Source organism: Enhydra lutris, unplaced genomic scaffold (assembly GCF_002288905.1).
Source record: "Enhydra lutris kenyoni isolate GAN:26980312 unplaced genomic scaffold, ASM228890v2 scaffoldscaffold45, whole genome shotgun sequence".
Classification (NCBI taxonomy): Eukaryota; Metazoa; Chordata; class Mammalia; order Carnivora; family Mustelidae; genus Enhydra; species Enhydra lutris.
Window position 1 is genome coordinate 8598526 of NW_019154129.1, and position 23412 is coordinate 8621937.

The 23412-nt window shown below is 51.0% G+C and overlaps 1 protein-coding gene across 1 annotated transcript in view; it reads left to right on the top strand.

Moving 5' to 3' along the window:
- Positions 1-1220: 1220 nt before the first annotated feature.
- Positions 1221-23412, top strand: part of LOC111155980 (ubiquitin specific peptidase 7) — a 63610-nt gene continuing 41418 nt past the window's right edge. Inside the window, exon 1 of the mRNA XM_022516477.1 lies at positions 1221-1352. Coding sequence (XP_022372185.1) covers positions 1271-1352 — 82 coding nt within the window. The 5' untranslated portion in view covers positions 1221-1270. The remainder of the gene's footprint in view (positions 1353-23412) is intronic.

Genomic DNA, 23412 nt, shown 5'->3' on the forward strand with positions numbered 1-23412 from the left:
CAGATGAAGAGGTATTTGGGCCGGTTCCGAGGGACTAAACTTTTCTGGTTTGGACTAGAGCGAGAACATAAGATCTCGCACGTTAGGTTCTGGGTGTATATATGGCAGCTCGGTGAAGGGGTGCGGGGTTAAATACAACTAGTACTAAGGACCACGGTAGTCACTGGTGGTACGTGTCTTCCCACTTCTGTCCCGGACCCTGTTCTAAGCAGCCTGGTCAGCTACACACCCAAGGTCACACGGCTGCCTCTCCCAGGGCCCCCGGGTCTGCGGGGGCGAACCCAGGTCCCCGCGCTGGGCCGGGCTCCGGGCGCTCCTCCCCCAAGGACGGGACACTAGCACCGGCGCTCCCGGGGGCTCAGGGGCTGGGTGGCGCGAGGGGCGCGGGGGGGGGGGGCGGCGCGGGGGGCGCGGCCCCGCGGGAGCGGGGGCCTGAGCAAGCTGGCGGGCCGAGGCGGCGGTGGCTGCGCGGGCGGCGGGCGGGCCGCTCCCTGCTCCGCCTCCCCTGCTCCGCCCTCCGCTCCTGCTCCGCCCTCCGGCTCGGCGCCCGCCCGCCCGCTCCCTGCGCCGCCCGCCCGCTCTCCGCTCGCTCGCTCGCTCGCTCTCGGGCCCCCCATGCGGATGTGACATTTCACGCCGCCGCCATTTTGAGAGCGAGCCGAGCCGAGCCGCCGGGCGCCGCGTCCGCTGCCGGAGCCCCGACGACGACGCCGAGGAGGCGGAGGCCGGAGCGCCCCGAGCGCGGCCGGCCCCTCACCCGCCCGCGCCGCAGCCGCTCCCGCCGGCCCCAGGCCCCGCAGGCCCGCCGCGGCCGGCCAGGCCTCCCTCCCGCCGCGCCCGGCCCGAGGCGGGGCTGACTCCGCGGCCCCCGCCCGGCCGCCCTCCGCCCCCGGCCGGCCCGCGGCCTCGCAGCCCCGGCCCCGGCGGCGGGAGGCGGGCCCCGCGGCGGCGGCGGCGGCGGCGGCCGCAGCGAGCGACGAGGCCGCCCGGCCCGGCCCGCCGGCCGCCCGCCCGCCTCGGCGCCGAGATTGGGCGAATCGCGAGCAAGTACGTGCGCGTCTCCCTGCCGCCGCCGCCGCCGCCGCCGCCGCCCGCCGCGGGCCGCCCCGGGGCCGCCGCCGCCGCCGACGACGCGCGGGAGGAGGAGGAGGAGGCCGCCCCGCCGCCGCCGCCGCCGCCGCCGCCCCGGCTCGCCGCCGCCGCCGCCGCCCGCCCGCCGGGCCCGCAGCCCGGGCTCCCGGCCGCAGGCGAGGCCCAGGCCGCGGCCGACATGAACCACCAGCAGCAGCAGCAGCAGCAGCAGAAAGCGGGCGAGCAGCAGCTGAGCGAGCCCGAGGACATGGAGATGGAAGGTGAGGCCCGCGGGCCGGCCGCGGCGGGGCCGGGGGGCGCCTTCCATTGTGGCCGGGGGGAGCCGCGGGAGCCACGCGAGGGGCTCGCCATCTTTAAGCAGGCCCCGGCGGCCGCGGGCCTGGGCCTGGCCGGGCGAGGCTGCACCGTCATGCCGGGCCCGCGGCGGGGGGCGGTCGGCGGCCCCCTGCCCGGCTCATTGTCCGGGGCGCCTCCCGGCACAAAGCGCCCGCAGCCCGGGCTTGTGAATTAGGGCGCCCCGGCCGCCGAGGGACGGGGCGTGCTCTGGCTGCTGGCGGCCGCCGGGTCGGGAGCCGGGCTCCGGGGGGCCGTGCCCCTTCGCGGGCGTCCCCGGGGCCTGCCTCGTCTGGCCTGGTTCCGGCCGGCGAGCTCAGGGAGCGCTCTGGCCCTCCGCGGACGCGGGGCTCGCCCGCACCTGCTCTCGTGCGATCCCCCGGAGAGCCCGCCCGGGCTGTGAGGCGTTCCCCCCGGATCGCTTTTAAAACGCCACTTCCTAGCGTCGGGCTTCATTTTGAAACACCTGCAAGGAAGGCACATGTTCTCAGCCTTTGGACTGGCCCCGAGTTCTGAGCCGCGCGCGCGCGCTCTTCGTTTCTAAGTTACCTCTTTTGGGGGGCCGTTTGGTGTCACACTCTGTGCGGTGCAGTCAGCATCCTGCCAGGTGTGTGTTTGAAACTACGCCAAAGCCCTCGCTGCACATGACTACCTACATCCGAATCAAAGCTGACTCCAAAGGTAACTAAATTTCCTGCCCATGTGCCCGCAGTTTTCCCAAGTACTTTGAGATACGAGGTGTTGGTTGTAAAGGTTTGATGTAAAGAGTCTTGGGTTTACATGGCTCGGGCGGAGGTGGTCATTGGAAGGCATCTTTTATTTCTCGTGGTCCCAACTACTTTAAGGGCAAAGGCAAAGAAGTCTTAAAAGATCGCTTTCTTACCTACGTCGAGGAGTGAGACTGGCAGGAGTAAAAAGGGGGTACCTGAGTGAGCGGGGCAGTGAATGTTCTTACTTGCTTTGAACGGGGATCTCGCGTTGTGTAAATGAATGGAATCTTGCTCAGGGAGCGGAGGCAAAGCACCATTTGTCCTGTGGAGCGGGTACACGTGTGGGGGCATTGCACCATGGTTGGTGGGAACGCTTACCCAGGACTGGTATTCCCCTGTGAATGACTTACTGCCAGTAACTGGATGTTCACTGAAAAAAATGGCTTGCCGGATTGCAGGACGCAAAGCGATGGAAATGCCTGCAGAAAGCGCTTCCCAGTGGCACTTAACAATGGCAGTAATGGGGGACAGGAGAGCAGAGTCCACACCAGGGCCCTGGGCTGTGTATCTTGGTTGGCCTCAGCAAGGCAGTAGCTTCCCCAGAGCTTTTGGCACATGTGATTAAAGCAGCCAGTCGAGGGAATATGTCGTTGAGACAATTTTGTATATTCTTTTTATGCGGTATAACAAAAAGGGTTGCTGTTCAGTGTCCTTCTTGAATATCAGTCCGTCAAGACAAAAGTCCATTAGTGGTGGCATACCGATGTCCCATGTCCACTGTCTCACCACTTTTCAAGTGTTTTTGAACACGGGTGAGAAGTAATAAACGTGGACATCGCTGAAGAGCCTATTTCTGGGACAGAGCTGTGTGTTTGGGGAAGGAGTCCTGCCCACAAGTTCCGAGGACTTTTCTGTAAGATTGGGGAGTGTAGAAGGGTGGTGGGAGAGGTTTCAGAAGTCCATGCATGCTTCCCAGACTACTTTCTTTCCTCCTGGGCTTTTATTTTTATATCATCAAAGTTCGCTTTGGAAAGGTCACTCCTAAAATCATTAATGTGGGGATGCACTAAAATCTCAAAATTGGTTGGTGAAGGTTGCAGTTAGTAATGCTGATTCCTTAAACTTAAGAAACTGGGTTCTTTTGAGTGGACCCGTGTCCCACATTCGTTATCAGAAGGTACCTTGTCTCTGTAGGACTTGTGATTGCCACGATTGTCAGCGCCCTGTGAGCACCCACAGGTGTGTGGTTTAGAAAGCTGCCTGTGCCTTAGGCCGTCTATGCCAGCCTTTCTTAGCCTTCTCACTGCAAAAACGTGGTGCTAGGTTTATATACTGTAGTTGAGGATCGGAAAGCATGAAAGAAACCTTGGTATTAAAAAGCCAGAGGGGTGGAATTTAGTGAATATCAACTCTAGTTGGCTTCATATGTCGGGCTGTGGTAGTACCTTGAACCTGTTGGGTGTCTTTGCCCTGAGTCCAGTCGAATCAGCAGCTGCAAACTGTCAGGGTTCTGATGAGCTTAAGGAAAGGCAGGCTTTGTCAATGAGGAGCACCCTACCCACCCCTCCTGGGCAGGGCAGGTTTCGAAGGAGCTTGGGAGACTGGTTTGGTTGGTTGGTTTTTTCCTATCAATAGGTCAATGTTAGTTTGCTCTCCTCCTGCTCCACTTTATTGGGATAGCATCTGCTTTCGACTGAACTCTGCGCAGTGCACAGTCCTAGCCTATCCACGGGAGAACAACAACGCTCGGGGATTAGTTATTTTAAAGATGGCTCGTTCTGAGCAGTTGGGAGAGTTATGAAGGGTGACGGGCAAACAGGGAGGGGATGGGGGAACGTGCTGACAGTTCATCGGGGTCGGACCACATGCTTCCTGTGAGGCCTGGAGCCGTTGATCCCCACGGTTCAGGGCGGGAGGCACACAGAGCTGTGGAGCAGTGGCATTAGTGGGTCTGGCCAGGAAGGAATTTGCTTAGCAGTTTATTCATTGTCTAACTCAGAGGCGGTGCAGTCCGAGGGGCTGAAGGAGTGACTTGTGCAGCCCTCTGCCCCCTGAGTACTTGGAGAGGTGATAATCTGGTCTGTGTTATGCCGGGTCCAGTCAACAGGAAGTTTTCCCAAGGCCTTGTTCCTGCTGCATAGACTGGCTAGCGCAAATGTAAGTACCCTGATGTTCCTTCCCTGGTTCTTCTGCCCTGCCCGTGTGAGCAGTCTGTGTTTCACGGTGTAATCTCTGAGACTAATGGGGACAGACAGTTTTGTTTGACTTTTTTTTGTACAACACTCAGACCCCTGCTCTCAGGACCCCAAGCTGGGAGCAAATCAGTGAGTCATCTGCAGTTTTTGCAAAGAATTCATCATTGACGTCTGTGTTTTCTGTCTGGGGGGCAGCAGCCCGGGTGGGTTTGTGTTTCTTTTAAATTCCTGAGGGTAGGTAGAGTTTCAAGTTACTGTGCTGCCGAGGCAGGTTTGAGAGTGGAAAGTGAGTTGCCTTGCACACATGCACCCGGATAAACCAAACCCGTGCATTTTATTCTAAAATGCAGGTTTCTGTAACCAGACAAAAATCACAGAATATGAGAGTCTTGGTTTTTTTCTCAATGTTAGTTTTGGTTGGTAAAAGAACTCTTCGAGGCTACGAAATGAAAACCAACTCTGAAAACCCAGAAGAAATAGAGAAGAAATTAGGCCAGACCTAGAAACATCTGACTCTGAGCTTGTCAGGTTTTGATAGGATTGGAAGTTACTCCCCACAGGCATCACCCCTCCTGAGTTTCTCAGGCTGCTGATTTTGACTATCGGTGAACAAATAAAAGATTGATAACCGCAAATACGGGAAGAAAGCAAATAATTTCCTCCTTCATTTTTATTTTCTTGGGATTAGTTTTGTGGAAAGGGAGAAAGGGGCCGTTGAGTAAACAGCTCCTCGTTGCAGGGCGGTGTGGTGTCTGAGCACAGGCTTCGGGCCAGGCCTGAGTCTGAGTGTGGACTTTGCCTTTTCATTGTGTGACCTCATGGCACGTTGCTTAAGCTCTGGGTGCCTCAGTTTTTCTGCATCCTCCAAAAGGAGGTCAGTCCTATCTTGTAATTGTGAGGGAGGAGGGACAAAGCCCTCGTAAAGTGCCTCGCAACCGAGGAAGCGATCTACTTAGGAACGGAGCAGGTTGTGATTTTGGGTGGTGTGGAGACCGTGCCCTACAGGAATTTTATCTTCATGTGGATTAGGAAGAAAACATAACGAGCCTCAGTTTAAGCACCATTATGGAATCCTGGACTTGAGATGCCTCAATAGTTACTCAAGATTAATGGCCTAATATTTTAAGAAACATGAAGTGGGTAATGGAGGAGACCAGGGGGTCTGGGGCATTGTGACACAGGTACTGAAGTGTGCTGAGCTCAGTAACCCTCCGATGAGCGTATTCTTGTTCTTAGAAAACTTTTCAAGCATCTAGTGATGAATTTGGAGTGGAGAATCAGGTCACTGCGTCTCCAGACTTTGGGAGTCGGCCTTGCATCCTTCCCTGGGTCCCCACCTCCTGTTACGAAGCCCTTTTGGTTTTCCAGCCACCACCCTAAAGGAGGCCCCTGTTGCCTCATGCTGGGACTTTGCAACAACCTTCTTACTGGTTTCTGCTTCCATCGTTCTGAAAGCTCACACGCCTATGAAAACAGACTGCCCACAGGCCTGCTGTGCCCTGTCACCTCCCCCTGCTTAGGAGGGCACGGGTGGGCTGTCTTCCCTGGATGTGGGAACTCGTCCAGTCCAGGCTGGGCCATCGGGATCCTCAGGATTGGCCTGGGCTTCCTTTGTGCTTTGAGCTCTGAGCACACGCAGGTTTGTGCTTCATGGGGGCAGCCCTGGCTTTGGTGGCCTCTCCTTCTGGAATGCAAACAGAACAGATACCCCAGGACGGTGGTTCAGAACCTGTTCCAGTGTCCCCTTCTACACCAGAAACGTCGTCTCAGCTGCTTGGCTTGCATTAGAGTCCTGTAGATGATGCGGTCACCACACGTGTCCCCGCCTCTTCCTTGGCGGTGGTCTCTGTGGAAGGCATCCTTTTTTTTTTGTCCACTGTACTGTGGGAGATCCTCATTCAGGAAACAGCAATTCTAAATCTAAGTGGTAGAACAGGCGCTGGCTGGCTGGCTGGCTGGCAAGGTGGTGTGTGGAAGGGAAAGCCGCAGTAAAGTAAACCCATGTTGCTTCCATAAGCTGCTAATTCAGTGTCATTGTTTTGAAGGTCAGTTGCTTCAAGTGGCATTTTTTTTTTAAAGATTTTATTTATTTGACAGATCACAAGTAGGCAGAGAGGCAGGCAGAGAGAGAGGAGGAAGCAGGCTCCCCGCTGAGCAGAGAGCCCGATGTGGGGCTCGATCCTAGGACCCTGAGATCATGACCTGAGCCGAGGGCAGAGGCTTTAACGCACTGAGCCACCCAGGCGCCCCTCAAGTGGCATCTTTGATCCTTTTGGAAGGAGAAGCTTGTTTTCCAGACAGGGCATTGATGGACATTCTTGAATGACTGAAGGTTTCTTCTGAGTATTTTGAAAGGTGTTTTTGTCATTCTTTCTGCTTTTGTGGATCAGTAGTACGTGTGTAGCCTGGGTATTTCTGTTTGATTTCCAGGTTGAAAGGCTCTTACTCTGGAGGCCAAGCGGTGTAACCAGGTATTTCTTAGCGCGCACTGTGGCAGTTAAATGTTCGGGTCACCTGCTCGTGAACTTGCTGTGAACTAATTTGGACTTAAGAAAGTTGGAGGAAGCAGGATTTTGAGTGTCATGCATAGGCAAGAGTCAGTTCTGCCATCTTTCTAGTAAGTTAACACATGCCTTGGCGATGAGTTGAGAAGTCAGACGTGTTGAAATTCTCTTCAAGAGAAGCAGACCTACTTCTGAGGGCTGGTGAATTCAGCGTGGGAGTAGGGGGTGGGGGTAACAAGAAAGTTTCTTATCTCATGAAATACACTGACCTGTGCAAGAGCTAAATGCTTCCAGAACGTGATGATGACTTGGCTAAGCGAGAGACTAGCAGGAGACTGGGGAGGGAGAGTGGCGTCTGGGAGGACACACCCTGAGAAGTGGTGACTGCACGTTGTCGTCGTTGGGGTTGAGGAGAGCTGGGGATAGGAACCTCCAGGGGGTTACAGTGAGTGCAGAGCTCCGTGCTGTGTGTGGGCTGGGCCCTCATTGGGCTTTGCGTATGCTGCCTTGTAGACAGTTCAGTTCTTTTTCTTTTTTTTTTTTTTTTTTAAGATTATTTATTTATTTATTTGACAGAGATCACAAGTAGACAGAGAGGCAGGCAGAGAGAGAGAGAGAGAGAGAGAGAGGGAAGCAGGCTCCCTGCCGAGCAGAGAGCCCGATGCGGGACTCGATCCCAGGACCCTGAGATCATGACCTGAGCCGAAGGCAGCGGCTTAACCCACTGAGCCACCCAGGCGCCCGACAGTTCAGTTCTGAGGGCAACCTTGAGGGGTGCAGCCCTCCGTTCTGAGGTCACCGCTGCTCATAGGGTCGGAGATGGCCAGGTGTTCTTTACAAGCGCCCAGGACACCTGGCCCGAGGGGGCTTTAGCTTACCCAGTGTTTGAAGCGTGAGTGTTGAGAGACTTGAGTCCAAGTCTCAAGGTGGTGGTCCTCTGTTCTTTTGGCGGGGGGGGGCAGGGGAAGTGTCATTGAAAATCTAAAAGCTGTAGAGGAAGAGGTTCCCTTGTGTGACCACAACTCTTTTTTGTGATTTTTCTGCCTGGCATAGAGTATGAAAACCCAGGGCTGTCTCTGGTTTGAATTCCATGCTGGTGACTAAATCGGTTTTCCTGCCGTCCTGAGACCGATAGGGCAGTGTCTTGCGTTAGTTACCAGCCCTCGGGAGTACCCACCTGGGCAAGGTCTGGCTCTCACAGCGAGTTGCTCAACTGCCTCTGGTGTGGAAATTGGTTGTATGAGTGTATTAAGGTGACCTCTGTTGGAGAGCGCGATACGCCCCAGGGTGTCTGGCTGGCTTTCTAACTTTTCTCTGCTCCCCCTTCTGCCACCCGATTCCTAGTACTTTGAGGAGTTGATGGGGGCTTTTTCAGGAGAAGCCACGAGCTGTTGCTTCGATGTGTCTGCTGAGCAAACCGCGTTGCTGGAGGGCCCCTTATAAGCAGGCGTAAGGGCAGTGCGGCTGGGGTTGCAGGTGTATTTCATCAATGCACTTTTGGGAATACCTTCTGTCTCAGGGCGCTTAATTGACCCTGTGCGGTGGCTTTCGTCAAACAAGTACCTGTAAGCCTTCTCCACTGTTCCCTGTGGCTGCAGCGCCCAGTTCTTCCTCGTGCTTCCTGCCCCCGTTCGGTATGTCTTACCGAACCGGTATGTCTTACCCCGTTCGGTATGTTCTTACGCCGGGGGAGACGTTACTCGGAGAAACTATGTGCAGTGGTTTTAAAACGTTCCTCAGTCCACATTGTTGTCGTGTAAGCATCAGACACTTGGAAGGATCGCCCCCACGATTCTCAGCCACACTCTCGTGTATTTTGAGGAGTGTGTTAAGGATTGAGAGGGTGTACAGAGAGGGTGGACTAGCAGAATGCCCTCGGAAGCATCTGGAGGGGGAGGCGGGCAGGGTGCTCTGGTCCCTTCTTGAGCCCCAGCCTTTGGGCTGACCCTCCCTCTCAAGACTGGGAGCTGCGGTGGCTGAGGAGCTGCTTCTCCTGGGAGGGAGCAGTGTGCGGCCCTCGCTGGAAGGATTCCTCATTCTCTGAAGCTCTTGAGGTCTCCTGGTTCTGATGAGAACAAATCGAGGTCATGTTCCAACTTTAGACCCATCTTTCTCCAGAAATCCACTTGTTTTCATGTGGGGGGCGGGGGGAGATGCCATCTTAGGATGAGGACCTGTGCAGTGCGATGTGGTAGCCACTAGCCGCGGGGCAGAGATTTTGGGATTGGAATAAAATTGGGGCACCCAGCTGGCTCAGTCCAGTCGGTGGAGTGTGTAACTGTTGATCTAGGGTCGTGAGTTCAAGCCCCACAGTGGGTGTAGGGCTTCCATTAAAACAAACAAACAAAAAGCATTCCTCAACTGACTGGCCACATTTCAAGTGTTGAATAGCCACATGTAGTTGGTGGCCACCACCTTGGGCAGTGCAGGTCCAGGGCGTGTCCATCAGTGGCAGAATGTCAGTGGCCAGCGCTGGCCTACACGGTCTCTCTTCAGATCGTGGAGGGGTCTCAGGTAGCATTGAAACTACAGTATGTCTTGGGAAAATTCAGGTAAAATGAATAAAATAGTTCTTTGGGGCAAGCCCTATACAGCAAGGTTTCTCTGGTTATTTGTGATGAAGAACCGGGTTTCTTCCCCTAAATTTCTAGTCCATTATGGACAGTTTCTAAACCATATTTTGTAGAAATACAGTGTAAAAAATTACTTAAGTGAAATAAAATAGAACAACAAAAGACAAGCCCCAGTTGATTATTAAAGTCAACAAATGTAAAGTTAACTGTTGAAATCAGTTATTAGAACAAACACATACGGAAAAAGAAAATTTCAGAAACTGTTTAAGTTCATTGAAAGTGTGTGTATAGGCTGTTAATATAAAGAAACTCGATTACACTTGTAACTGTGTCGTTCCAACATGGTAACCAAACACAGTTTTGTGTGAAATAGCCGTTTCCCCCTATTGAAAGCCTACATGCACACTTTGAAGGAATGCAGAGTACAGGAGTAGTTTTTAAAGTAACAAATAGGGGCGCCTGGGTGGCTCGGTGGGTTGAGCCGCTGCCTTCGGCTCAGGTCATGATCCCGGGTCCGGGGTTCGAGCCCTGCATCTGGCTTTCTGCTCAGCGGGGAGCCTGCTTCCTCCTCTCTCTCTGCCTGCCTCTCTGCTTACTTGTGATTTCTCTCTGTCAAATAAATAAATAAAATCTTTAAAAAAAAAAAATAAAGTAACAAATAATCTTGCTTCCTGCTCGGATGGACGGCATGTCTTACTACTCGTAGGGGATGATGTTTTACCCAGACCATTTCTGTTTTGCTGAAACTCCTGTGAGCCCACCACTGTGGAGGTATACTCATGAGAATTGGGGGTGGGTGGTTTACAGTGGTTTTCCAGAATTTTTCTATGGACAGCTTCAACTGTATCCTATTAAATGTATAGCTAAGTTACCTTTCATTCAGAGAAATGCTTGTGGGTGACACCTACTTTCGGGTTACAGTTAACACATGAACACTAGACTCTCACAAGGTGTGACATAGTCCCCCATGTGATGTGCCACACTGCTTTGACCACACCCTTACTGGCCCCATGCTTTGGTGTTGGGGGAAAGTCAGATTGCTGGAAAGTTTCTACGCTGGTGCTTCATTGTGCTTTTGGTCCACAGAGGGACACCAGTTTGCAGACTCTGCGCAGGGCATGTCCGTTTTAGCCCTGTCCTTTCTGCTTGCTTGTTTGGTTCTGGGATGGAGCCTTGCTTCTGACTCTGTCACACCCTAGTGGCCGCAGGCTTTGCTTGCCGTGGTGCTCAAAGAGTCCGGTTTGCAGGACAGACATTTTGGATCCGCTTCTCAACTGGCAGGTGTAGTGCTGGCCTCCCCGGGGTGTGACTGCCTGAGTGCGGGTTCCTGGAACCCATGTGCAGGGGAGGCCCTCAGGGGAGGGCTCTGAGGAGTGGTGGACAGGAGGGGTCTGTGCCACAAAGCAGGGACAGGACTGGCTCCCCTGGGGAGGGGTGTGGGTCAGCTGCGGCTTTGTTGAGGAGAGGACACAGCTTGGTTTGGGTAGGGACCGCTGGGGTGGTCAGAGGCTGATGTAGAATGGCATGATAAGGTTGGTCGGATCGGGACCTGTGCGTCTGTTGCAGAGGGTTAGGATCTGTGGTGGGTGGCATAATGGCCCCCAAAGATGTCCATGTCACAGTCCCGAGAGCCTGTGAATGTACTCCCGTACATGGCAAAGGTGATGAAGGATCCCTAATGGGGAGATCATCCAGTGCCGCCCAGTGGGCCCAGTGCGATCACAAGGGTCCTTATATGTGAGAGGAGGAGGTCCAGGTCCAGGTTGGGTGGTGTGGGGTGGGATGGGGTGGGAAGGCGGTCGCTGGCTCTGAGGATGAAAAGGGGAACCGAGGAATGGGGGAAGCTGGAAAAGGCAAGAAAAGAGTTTGTCCCCTGGAGCTTCCAGAAGGGAGTCCTGCTGACGCCTTGATGATAGCCCAGTGAGCCCCGTTTTCCGACTTCTAATCTCCAGGACTGTAAAAGAATCAGTGTGCGTGGTTCAGGCCGCTGTTTATGTAATCCTTGGGAGCAGCAACCAGAAACTAATGCGGGACCCGGGAAGTGGGTGAGAAGCAGCAGGTGTGTGCCCGATATATGTAGCCGGCCCCAAACCTGTAGGAGGCTTTGGAGCCGCTCCATGAGTGTGTGGCAGCTCACTCTCACTGAGGGCTCCTCACTGTGTGCCAGACTGTCCGTGTGTTAACTCATACGCTTCTTACTACAGCTCTCACATGCGCCATCATCCCTGGTTCCCAGCAGAGCGAGACCGGGCACTGGGTCATCCTCAGGGTCAGTGGTAGGATTCGAACCCGTGCAGTCTGGCTTCACGGCTATTTACAAGTCGTCATACCCAGTAGGCCCCATTGGTCATAGAAGTTGTGGTTACTGCTTCTTAGTGACACCCCTGTGCTGCCTTCTCCTGCGTCGCTTACCTCACTAGCCTAAAGTGCTGCGCGGCAGTTGGCCGTCCGAGTTGAACGTTTTTTGTGTGGTTCACCACATGCTTTGAATAGAGAAAGTAGCTTACTGCCAAAATAGGCGGGGGCCGCATGTATGCTTCAGCAAGAGGAATATGGTGGCATAAGAAGATCCAGAGCAAAATGGTGTGTCTTTACAGGTAGACAGATGCCTCCCCGCTTAGAGAATGGAAGTAACTGGATCAGGTGTTCAGTAACAGGTTATAATAAGATCCTGAGCTGAAATGAAATCATCCCCAAAGCAGACCATTCAGAACTCTGGGTATGCGGAGTGATAAAAAATTGAGAAGGCTTAGTGGTGGCTCAGGGCGCAAACGTCCTGCATTTCAGAGTCCCTGATTCTGTGGACCTGGGTACCAGAGCCCCAGATTCCTTAAGGAAGCAGGGGCTGGAAGAAGCGGGGTGACCTGGGTGGCCACTCTCCTTGCCTCATTAGCTGCCAGCTAGCTTTGTGGCATTGCTTTTATGGCATATTTTGAATATTTTCCTTTCGGGCCTCTTTCTATGACAGGGAATTAAAAAAAGTTTAAGTGTGTTTATATGTATATGGGTGTGTGTGTAGGCTACTTTGGGAAGCATGTTTATTTTTTTTAATTATTTATTTATTTCTCAGGGAGAGGGAGAGAACACAAGCAGGCAGGGTGGCAGGTAGAGGTAGAGAGAGAAGCAGGCTCCCCACTGAGCAAGGAGCCCGATGCGGGACTCGATCCCAGGACCCTGGGATCAGGACCTGAGCTGAAGACAGCAGCTTAACCAACTGAGCCACCCAGGTGTCCCAGCATGTTTGCTTTGAAAAGTGATTGTAGCAGTCAAAAACTGTAGCAGAGCAGTTTTATTTATTTATTTATTTTTTAAGATTTTATTTCTTTATGATAGAGATCACAAGTAGGCAGAGAGAGAGGGGGAAGCAGGCTCCCCGCTGAGCAGAGAGCCCGATGTGGGGCTCGATCCCAGGACCCTGGGATCATGACCTGAGCCGAAGGCAGAGGCTTTTACCCACTGAGCCACCCAGGTGCCCCAACAGAGCAGTTTTAAATAAAGAAACCCTTACATGGTGAGTGCTAGCTAGTCCTTGCCTGTTGAGTAACCAATTGAAGAAAGCTCAAGTCAGCATGGCCTCTTGGTCTTAGTTTTCCTGAACGTCCCCTCTGCCCACACAGCACAACACAAGACCTCGCACTGTGTGAGAACAGGATCTTTCATTTCTATAATTCCCTCTAAAATGTGCCTTTTTGGACATCACATCAGATGACTTCCCTCCCTCATGCTACAGTAATAGATTCAGGATATTTATTGGTCATGGGTTGTGCTTGAGTTTCTCAGGGAAAAAAGAGGAAGATAGGGGACACAAGTTTTGGCCTCAAAGGATGTGGCCAGGAGTGAAGATGTCCAGAACCATGGGTAACACGCAGTAATGCCCAGGTAGCTGCTACCACAGTGAGCAGCACCCTGGCAGTATTGAGGCCTTCAAGCCGGTTGACTTGGGAGTGTCTAGAGAAGGTGAAGATGAGGGAGGTGGCTCATGGGTGTCCTAGTTGGGGTGTGTGCGCGCACATGATCTCTGAGATGAGCGTCATGTTACCGGATGCCAGCCCCACAAGTCTGTGTGCTCACCCACCATGGGTGGGTGCTGGTGGTCATCTTGATGGGGAACTCAGTCCCAGTATCGCGGGGTTACGTGGAAAGCATGGTCGCTGCCACACTCGTAAGTCTTGAGGACGATTTAGAGTCGGTTATGAATTACTTTGGAGGTACATGGGGAGAGGGAGAACTACTATTGCAAATCCCAATGTTTTAGGGCCAGTATTTCCTTGGAAATCAGAGGCTGTTATTTACAATCTAATTTCTTTTTATTTATTTATTTATTTATTTATTTATTTTTAAAAAAGATTTTATTTATTTATTTGAGAGAGAGACAGTGAGAGAGAGCATGAGCGAGGAGAAGGTCAGAGAGAGAAGCAGACTCCCCGCGGAGCCGGGAGCCCGATGTGGGGCTCGATCCCGGGACTCCAGGATCATGACCTGAGCCGAAGGCAGTCGTCCAACCAACTGAGCCACCCAGGCGTCCCTGCAATCTAATTTCTATTTTGATGAATGAAGTCCTTTCATTTTCTTTTAAAGCCTTTATATTTTTCTTGAAATTCAGTGTTTGGGTATTTTATCAGAAGGCACTTGGTCATGGAGTTTTGCTTTTGAGCACAAAGTGTCACGCCTCCTGCTCAGCAGATGAAGAGACCAAGGCTCTGAGAGATGGAGCAGTTTCTAGACTTAGACCGTCCAGTAGCGCAACCACTCATGGCTGAGTAGGTTTAAGCTAATTCAGATTAAGGAAAATTAAAAACTCAGTTTCTGAGTCTAACTAGCTGTCTTCAGGGGCCCCTTGGGTGCCACGTGCGGTCATGGCTTTGGTATCGGATGGCACAGCCATGGAAGGTCTCCAAGAGCACAGAACATTTGCAGGGGCAGGGATGCTCCCTGTGAGCTGGATTTTAGCTCTGCCTGTAGCGCGCGCTGCCTTGAATAGAACGGGCTAGCATGGCGGAAAACCAGCCGCTGTCTTCTGTAATCACTGAGGAAGAAGTTGCCCCAAACCAGCTCAGCAAAGCGCAGACTTGCTGGTTAATCTGTCACCTCCTCAGACACTGAGTGGGGCTGGGGCTGGCGGGGGAGGCGTGGTCTGCAGACACGTAGGAGTAATAAGATGCCTTCACGTCAGGAGGGTCCACGGACCATGACAGGTCCTGTGAGCGCGTTGTTACTATAGGGTAGAAACAGAGTGCCCCGGAGGTGAGGAGGTGGTGTTCTGGAAGTGGAGAGGAGGACTGCATCAGCTGTGGGGAAGCCACCAGGCCTGGGGTGGTTGCTGGGGAGTGGGCTGTGAGGGACAGATGCCTGGATGCCGAGCGCATGAGTTCCAGGGAACTGGAGGTGAGAGCCAGAGGCAAGGCTTCCAGTAGATGAGGAGAAGCACCTTTGTATTTCCTGGACATGTTCATGGTCGTGTAATTAACACATTGTATGTGCTGTTTCTTTGCTTTACTCCCCATCAGACTTTGAGGTCAGAGGACCAGCGGAGAGCCTGGGTCATTTTCTGTGCCAGTCCGGGTGTACTGCGTTTTTGTATTTTAGTTTCAATCCGATGGGAACATGCCACAATGTTTAATGCTAACTCTTCATTTTACCTGCTTTGGTAACAGTTATAAATCGTTAGATTTGCACCTGCCCTTCTGTAATAAGTCGTTTCAATAAAATGTGTTAGTCACCATGATTTTTAAAATAGCAACTTCTGTTGAGACATAATCCACATAGATCACCATCCCCCATCAAAGCATGCTCCTCAGTGGGTTCGAATATGTTCACAGTTGTGCAACCCTCAGCAGTCAGATTTTGAACATTTTCATCGCTCCCAGATGAAATCCTGTCTGTATTCTTTTGGGACACTCCCCTCTCCCTGCAGTCTCGGCAAGCACCAGTCTCTTCTTTCTTCAGCTTTGCCACTTCTGGACATTTCATGTAATTGGAACCCTACAGTATGTGGTCTCTCGTGTCCAGCCTCTTGCGTGGAGAGTCCCACCCCAGGTTTCTCCACGTTGTAGTTGGATTCGTGCTCCGTTGCGTAGAACCTCGGCTGTGGTTCATGCTGGGTCAGGAAGATGCTTCGGCGCTCGTGGTTCTGCCATTTGCAATAGGTTTTATTCAGAATGTTTTAAGTGGACTTGGGGAACGCCTGGGAGGCTCAGTCAGTTAAGCATCTGCCTTCGGCTCAGGTCATGCTCCCCGGATCCTGGGACTGAGCCCTGCATCAGGGCTCCTTGCTCAGCAGGGAGCCTGCTTCTCCCTTTGCCTGCTGCTCCCCCGATTGTGCTCTCTCTCTGGCAAATAAATAAAGTCTTAAAAAAATAAAGGGACTTGAAACTTTTTGTGGTTATGCATGCGCTTCACTACTAAATTGAATTAACTGGGTGGTGCACAGTGGGGAGATCCGTGTCATTTGAGGGTTCGAGCAGAGCTGCAGAGTGGCAGTAGAGGGATTAGATTTTTTTTTTTTTAAGATTTTATTTATTTATTTGACAGAGATCACAAGTAGGCAGAGAGGCAGACGGGGGGGGGGGGGGTGGGGGGGAAGCAGGCTCCCTGCCGAGCAGAGCCCGATGCAGGGCTCTATCCCAGGACCCTGAGATCATGACCTGAGCCAAAGGCAGAGGATTAACCCACTGAGCCACCCAGGCGCCCCAGATTTTTTTTAAAAAGATTTAATTTTTTTGTTTTAGATCAAGAGTGAGAGAGCACAAGCAGTGGGGGAGCAGTATAGAGGGAGAGAGAAGCAGATTCCTCAGTGTGCAGGGAGCCTGTTGTAGGGCTCCATCCTGAGATCATGACCTGAGCCGAAGGCAGGTGCTTAACTGACTGAGCCACTCAGGTGCCCCGGATTTACTGGATTTTACCATGCATAGCTGTGGGGGCTGCTGCCAGTCCGTTGCTAATGGATCTGGTGCTGGAGTCCATAGGGCATGTAGTCCGCAAGGAAAGATGAGTGAGAAGCAGGGTAGGGGAGGCTGAGCTGGAACCATATCCTTGTGAGCCTCTCATAACTTCCAGGTGCCCTAATGGCCCAGAAGGCAGAGAAACCCCCAGGCATAAAGGAACATGGGCTTCTTGCTCCGGCCTGTCAAGTTGGGGCACAGTGGCTCCCAGGTGGGAACTCTGCAAAGTAGGGCTTGTAATTCCGGTTTAGCTAACCTGGCACACCATAGATCTGCCATTTGGTGTGGTCTTTGGCCTATCAGAGTTTTTGCTGTCAGGATCCTGTTACAGTTTTAAAACTGATGAGAACGCCGAAGAGCTATCAGGAGGCTGGATTACATTTGTCATTGATTGCCATCTGAAAAGCTAAAACTAGGACGAGTCTTACTTATTGAGGAATGATAAACACAAATAACATATGTCTTATAGGAAATAAGTATTTTTCAAAACAAAAAAATTTAATGGGGAATGGCGTTATTTTTATATTTTTTACCAGTTATTGTCTGGGAAGACAGCTGGATTCTGCTTTCTCTCTGTCTCTGCTTTCTGTCAGTTACAGTGTATTTTAGTAGAAATAGAAAACCCAGTCTCACAGAGGCATCTAGTTCGTAAAGGGAACAGTAGTTTAATAGCCTTTTCAGATAATTGTGACAGTTTTTTGATACTATACCAACTTCGGTAGCTTCTTAAGGTTAATTGCAATGTTCCAGTTTGAAACCCTACGAATTAACTATTCTATTATATTGAAATTCATTGGTCTTTAAAAAAAAAAAGATATGTATTTATTTGAGAGAGAGAGAAAGCACGAGCTGGGGAGGAGCAGAGAGAGGGAGAAGCAGACCTGTGCTGAGCATGGAACCGGGGACCTTCAGCTGAGGATGGCCTGAGGTGGAATCAAGAGTCAGACCCTTTGGGGACTAAGCCACCCAGGTGCCCGTCTTGTACTTTGAATCAACCTTGTCTGTACCATTCATTAGTGATTTGGAAAAGTGAGTTATCCAGGTCTTCTGAATGTTGACATACTGCATAGTATAGTTACATTTTAAAAAAACTGAGTGTAAGTCCCTAAGTCACGTTTATGTGCGGTGGCAGCCTTGTGCTGTTACTTAATTGGGAATAAGGTTGTGGTTAACAGTTCTAGAAAGCTCAGTTGGGACAGAGACACCTCTGACTTGGGTTGTGTATGAAAAGTCTTGATACTAACTGACAGCATGGGGGAAGGTGTGGTTGGGTGGTAATCAGGGCAGCATAGTAGCTGTCGACTCCCCTGTCCCCTGTCCCAGCTGCTCTGGGTGCTGCCGTGGGGAGGGAGCAGGCGCTGTTGGCTGGCCCCCTGTGGAGGGGAGGGGCCAGGGACTGGGATGTATAGATGATTCTGTTAAGATGAGTAACAGACTGCACGAGAATCCACGGAGACAGCACTTGAGCCAAAAATACCTGGTGATTCTGGTTATTTTCCTCCCTAACCCTTTATAACAGCTACCATTCCTCTTGTTAATATTCATTTTATTTATATCTCCCCCTCCTCCCATTTTCTCTGTTTTCCAGTAGTTTGTGTGAGTAGTTTGTGTGAGTGGAACAGTTGGAAGTCATTGGGAAATTTTTCTGGATTTAAACATGATTTGTTAACCAGCACACCTAGTTTATGTACCTCAGTGTATCGGCATGTGGTATGCATGTGTTCTTAGACGAGGGTTTCAGTACATACGTGCTTTCAGTTCTGTTCCCGTCGCCCTTCCCTGGCTCCTTGACATTTGGGGCTCCCTCTCCCCTCAAAAAGCAAATTTTGATGCAGACCATTTGTGTACTGCTTTGCACAAGACCATATGAAGATCTTGGGGGCAAGGAAGAGTCAGACTGTACATTGTTTTGTATAGAATCCTTTAGTTCTCTTTTCCCAAGTACTTAAAAGATCTGAAACTTTTATATCAAGGGAGTGTGTGTTTAGAGAGTCAGTAGGGGCGCCTGGCTGGCTCAGCGGGTTAAGCCTCTGCCTTCGGCTCAGGTCATGATCCCAGGGTCCTGATCTGAGGGTCCTGGAATCGAGTCCTGCATTAGGCTCTCTGCTTAGCGGGGAGCCTGCTTCCCTCTCTCTCTCTGCCTGCTGCTATGCCTGCTTGTGATCTCTCTCTCTGTCAAATAAATAAATAAAAATCTTAAAAAAAAATAAAGAGTCAGTAAATTATTTCTTCTTTCTGCCCTACAGGTGATTCCCCCCACCTTTTCTTAAGATCTTGTTTTTATTTATTTGATAGAGATCACAAGTAGGCAGAGAGGCAGGCAGGGTGGGGAGGGGGAAGCAGGCTCCCCGCAGAGCAGAGAGCACAATGTTGATCTCTATCCCAAGACCCTGGGATCATGACCTGAGCCTAAGGCAGAGGCTTTAACCCACTGAGCCACCCAGGTACCCCCCTTTTGTTTTTTTAAATTACTATAAAGTAGAACTGACTTTGGCGGGGGTGGGGGTGGGGTTCTGTGAATTTAACACCCGTATAGCTTTGTGTGACCACTGCCGCAGTCAGGATACAGAGCAGTTCTCTCGGCCCGAAACCTCCTCGGGCTTTTTCTGTGTAGTCATGCCTTCCCCTGCTGCAGACCCCTGGCAATCACGGATGTGTCCTCAGTCCCTCACTGTTTTGCAGACGTCATGTAAATGGAATTGTATAGCATGTAACCTTTTAGATTGGCTGCTTTCTTCAGAGTAGCGTCCGAGGTGGGTGTTTGAATGGTCCATTCCCGTCTGTGGCTGAGCCGTTCTCCCGTGTACGTGCGTTCCCTGCTCCCACTGAAGGACGGAATGAAGCCTCTCGAAATCTTTGTGGCAGCTTTTGTGTGGACGCGAGTTTTCCTTTCTCTGGAGTAAGATGCAGAAGTGTTGGATCACGTGGCACAGTATGGTTGACCTTACGAGAAACTGCCAGACGCCTCACTGGGCGGCTGTGCCATCTTGCGTCCATCGTCCGTGCCTGGGAGAGCCAGTTGATTCGCAGCCTTGCAGCACTTCGTCTTGTCGGTACTCTGAGTTTTAGGCACCCTTACTGGTGGGCAGTAGTATCTTACTGTGGCTCTGATCTGCGCACACCTCACAGCTGCTGGGCAGACAGCTCTGCCGGTGTTCGTTTGCTGTCTGTGTTGTGCTTGGAGTGTCTGTCCGAGTGTTGGGTTGTTTTATTGCTGTCAAGTGCGGAGCCTTTATCTGTTGGGGACGCACGTCCTTTGTCAGGGAGGTGACGCACACGCGTTTTCTCCTAATCTGTAGCTTGTCCGTTCTCATAATGGTGTCCTTCTGGAGCAGAACCGTTCAGTTTGAAAAGCGAAGTCTAGTTTGTCAAAGTGTTCTTGTATGGATTCTTCGCCCCACTACACGTGTTTTCTTCTTAAAGACTTAGAGTGTTACATCTTACATTCGTATCTGAGATCCATTATGAGTTAATTTTTGTGTAAGTTATGGGGTTGAGGTTTTTTCCTTGTGGCTTGTGGATGTCCAGTTGTTCCTTGACCGTAGGTGGTAAAGACCATCCCTTTTCCGTGGAATGGCTTACTCCTTTGTCAAGAAGAGTAACGTTTGTGTAGGTCTGTTACTGGGCTCTCCTGTGCCATTCGCGTGCTCATTCCTTTGCTGCAGCAACACACCCTGTCATTACTCTGGTTGCCATATTGATTACTGAAGCTTTAGAGTGAGTTTAATCAGGTGGTGTAATTACTCAGACTGTGTTCTCTCCAAAATCGCTTTATTTGCTATATTCCGTTCATTTTTCCATAAAAACCTAGAATCAGCTGTAAGTATAAAAATCTTCAAGGTGCATGGGTGGCTCAGTGGGTTGGGCCTCTGGCTTTGGCTCGGGTCATGATCTCAGGGTCCTGGGACCGAGCCCCTCATCGGGCTCTCTGCTCAACAGGGAGCCTGCTTCTCTCTCTCTGTGCCTGCCTCTCTGCCTACTTGTGCTCTCTCTGTCAAATAAACGAATGAAATCTTAAAAAAAAAAATCTTCAGGAGTCTGTCTGGTGTTCAAACATACAGGTGAATTTGTGGAGCTGATATCTTGACTAGGAAGGAGTCTTTCAGTCCATGAACGTGGTGTCTCCTGTTCTGCTGACCCTTCCGTCTTAAATGTCCAGTTCTCACAGGAGACTTTGCTTGCGCACAGCAGATGGTCGAGGTCTCCACTGGTTTGTAGGTGGAAGTGTCTCCTCCCCATCATTTTTTGTTTTTGATTTTTAAACAAAACCAGATTTTCTTTGCTGTTCTCTGGGAAGCTAGTCTTCCTCCCAGGGACTTTTAAACAATTTCTGTGGCCACTAGTGGTTTAAAAGGTATTGATTGTGACTGTTTCTTCATAGCCCTGTGAGTCCCCTAAAAAGGAGGTTGAGGAGGAGGTGTGGTAAGTGGTAGTCTCCCTGCACCAGTGCGTAAAGAAACCAGAAACAACTGAGTGTTCTGTCCTAGGTTGCTGTTTATTTTTTTGTTTGTTTTTAAAAGTTTGTTCTGTGCCCAGCGTGGGGCTCTGACTCTTGACCCTGACCAAGATCAAGAGCCCCTTGTTCTGCTGACTGAGCCAGCCAGGTGCCCTTCTAGGTTGCTGTTTGTGGTTTTATTCAAATAGAGGAACCTATTTGAAATGGCTCTTTCTGGCTACTTTTTTTTTTTTTTTTTAAGTTTTTAATTAGGACAATCAAGAGTTTGCTTAAAATCTCTCCTCTGAGTTTGACCTCATCCCCAGTCCCTAGATTCCTTTTTTAAAAAATCTAGTTCTTAAGAAAAATCTGGACATTTAAGAAGATGCTGCCGTTTGCCAAGGTGTAAACAGACTTCCCAGGCCACACGTAGTTGAGTCAGTCTGTGCTCCGGGACTGTTGTAGGACTCCCAGTCTCTTCCAGTTCCAGATGTGCTGCTAGTGCGTCTCCTCCGCACTCTTGGGCTGATGTCATGCCTTAGGCAGGACTTGGTTTGTACCTTTTATACCCGGGTTGCTTTGCTCTGTGTATGTGTTTACTTTGTTTTAAGGTTGTACATATTCTCTGAACCATTCATACAAACAACACGGAAGCAAGAAGGCAAGGAAGAAAGACACCGTTCCTCAGAAGGAAGCGTTGTGTGCCTAATGTATGGTGGGTCTTCGTCGGTGACCCCTCTCTGGGCGGGCATTCCCCCTTCCTCTAGTTCACTTTCTTTAAGACTGCCTGAGTGAGAGTGGATTTCCGCACGTAAGTGAATTCTGTTAGATAATTGAAGTTTGAAAATACCAAAATGTTTAATACTCTTTTTAGAGAAAAACTGCAGAAAGTGGAGCAAGTGTGTTCAGCTGCACTGACTCTGTCGTTCGGGGTGCATGTCACTCAGTACGCGGGAGCCCTCGGAAGTAGTTGGGATTGTGGAGCTCTGTCCCCGTGCAGAGCGGCCCGTTTCTGTTCCGTTCTGTCTCTCCAGTATTTTTGTTTGTTTGTTTAAATATTTATGTATTAGAGAGCGGGCATGGGCCGGGGGTGGGGGCCAGAGGGAGAAGCAGACTCCCCGCTGAGCAGGGCTCAAGGATCATGACCTGAGCTGAAGGCAGATGCCCAGAGGACAGGCACCCGGCTGCCTCATCTTCATCTGGTTAAACACAGCTTCATCAATGTCTACTTCACCTTGAACTTCACTCATTTCAGGTACAGTGCAGTGACTTTTTGCATATTTACTAGTTGTGCAGCTGTCACCACAGTTTTGCAAGATTCTTAGGCCAAAATGAAACACTTGGAGTCCCTAGTCAGGACCCCTCCTGCCTTCCGCACCCCCCTCTAGGCAACCGTTAATCAGCGTCCCATAGATTTGCCTGTTCTGGGCACTTTGTACTATATGTAATCCTTAATATGCCTATAAATGGGCATTTATGTTTTTAACTTTTCTCTAAAAAATGATGCTTCAGGGGTGCTTGAGTGGCTCAGTCGATGACGTGTCTGCCTTTGGCTGTCATGATCCCTGGGTCCTGGGATCAAGCCCCCCCATTGGGCTCCCTGCTCCTCGAGGAGTCAGCTTCTCCCCCCACCCCGCCCGCTTGTGCTCTCTCTCTCTCTGTCAAATAAATGAATGAATAAAATCTTAAAAAAGAAAATGGAAATGGTATGCTTAGTGTAGATCTTTGGGAATGAATGCTGGTTTTCTTTAGAATAGATTCCTAGGAATGACATTCGAGTAAAAGGGTGTTTGGCTTTTTGGTTTTAATACATACAGCCTTTGGGTCAAATGGTTGACAGCCATTTGACACCACTGATTTTGTGAGACCCTCCGCATCAGTGGGCATTTCCAATATTTTTCTGTGTTAATTTGGTAGATAAAAAGTGGTATCACCTTAGTTAGGGAAGTTGAGCATATATATTAGGTGTTTGTATTTTTTATGAATTTTTTGTTTGTTGTAGTTGGGCTGTTTGTTGAGTTTTAGGAACTGTGTGCATTCTGGATATCAATCCTTTGGCCATGGTGTGATGCAAGTACTTCCTACCTTAGTCTTGTGGCTTCCCTGAAGCTCGGTCTCTGCTGGGGATGCCGGGACTTCCTTTTCTTTCCCACAAGTGGTTTCTTCAATACAAGCTAGCAGATCGTGCCGTTTCTCTTTTTCTGCGGAACAAGATGGTACGTGTGCACCAGCGACACGGACATAATTACGGGCTCTTCAGTCGTGCAGATGGTAGCCCCTCTTGGTGCCCACCGGCATTCACACCAGTCGCCAGAGTGTGTGATGTGACTGGCAGGGCGATCCTCTTGGGAGCTGATGATTTTTGCATAATCAGGCCAAACTGGAGGCCCCAAACAAATGTTTTCATTTAAGGAGCACAAATTCATATGTGACTGTCTTTGGGGATTTTATTTTTGTATACCTCATTTAAATCTGGGTTATTTCAGAGTGTAGAGCTGTCTGTCGGGTCTCAACACAGGGGGTCTGCTTTGAACTGTCAGGCCCCGTGACTTAGAGAAGCTGTGTGGGCGCTGCCTTTGGGCCCTGCAGTGGCCCACCAGAGATGGAGGACCAAGGAAGTCCCTGGTTA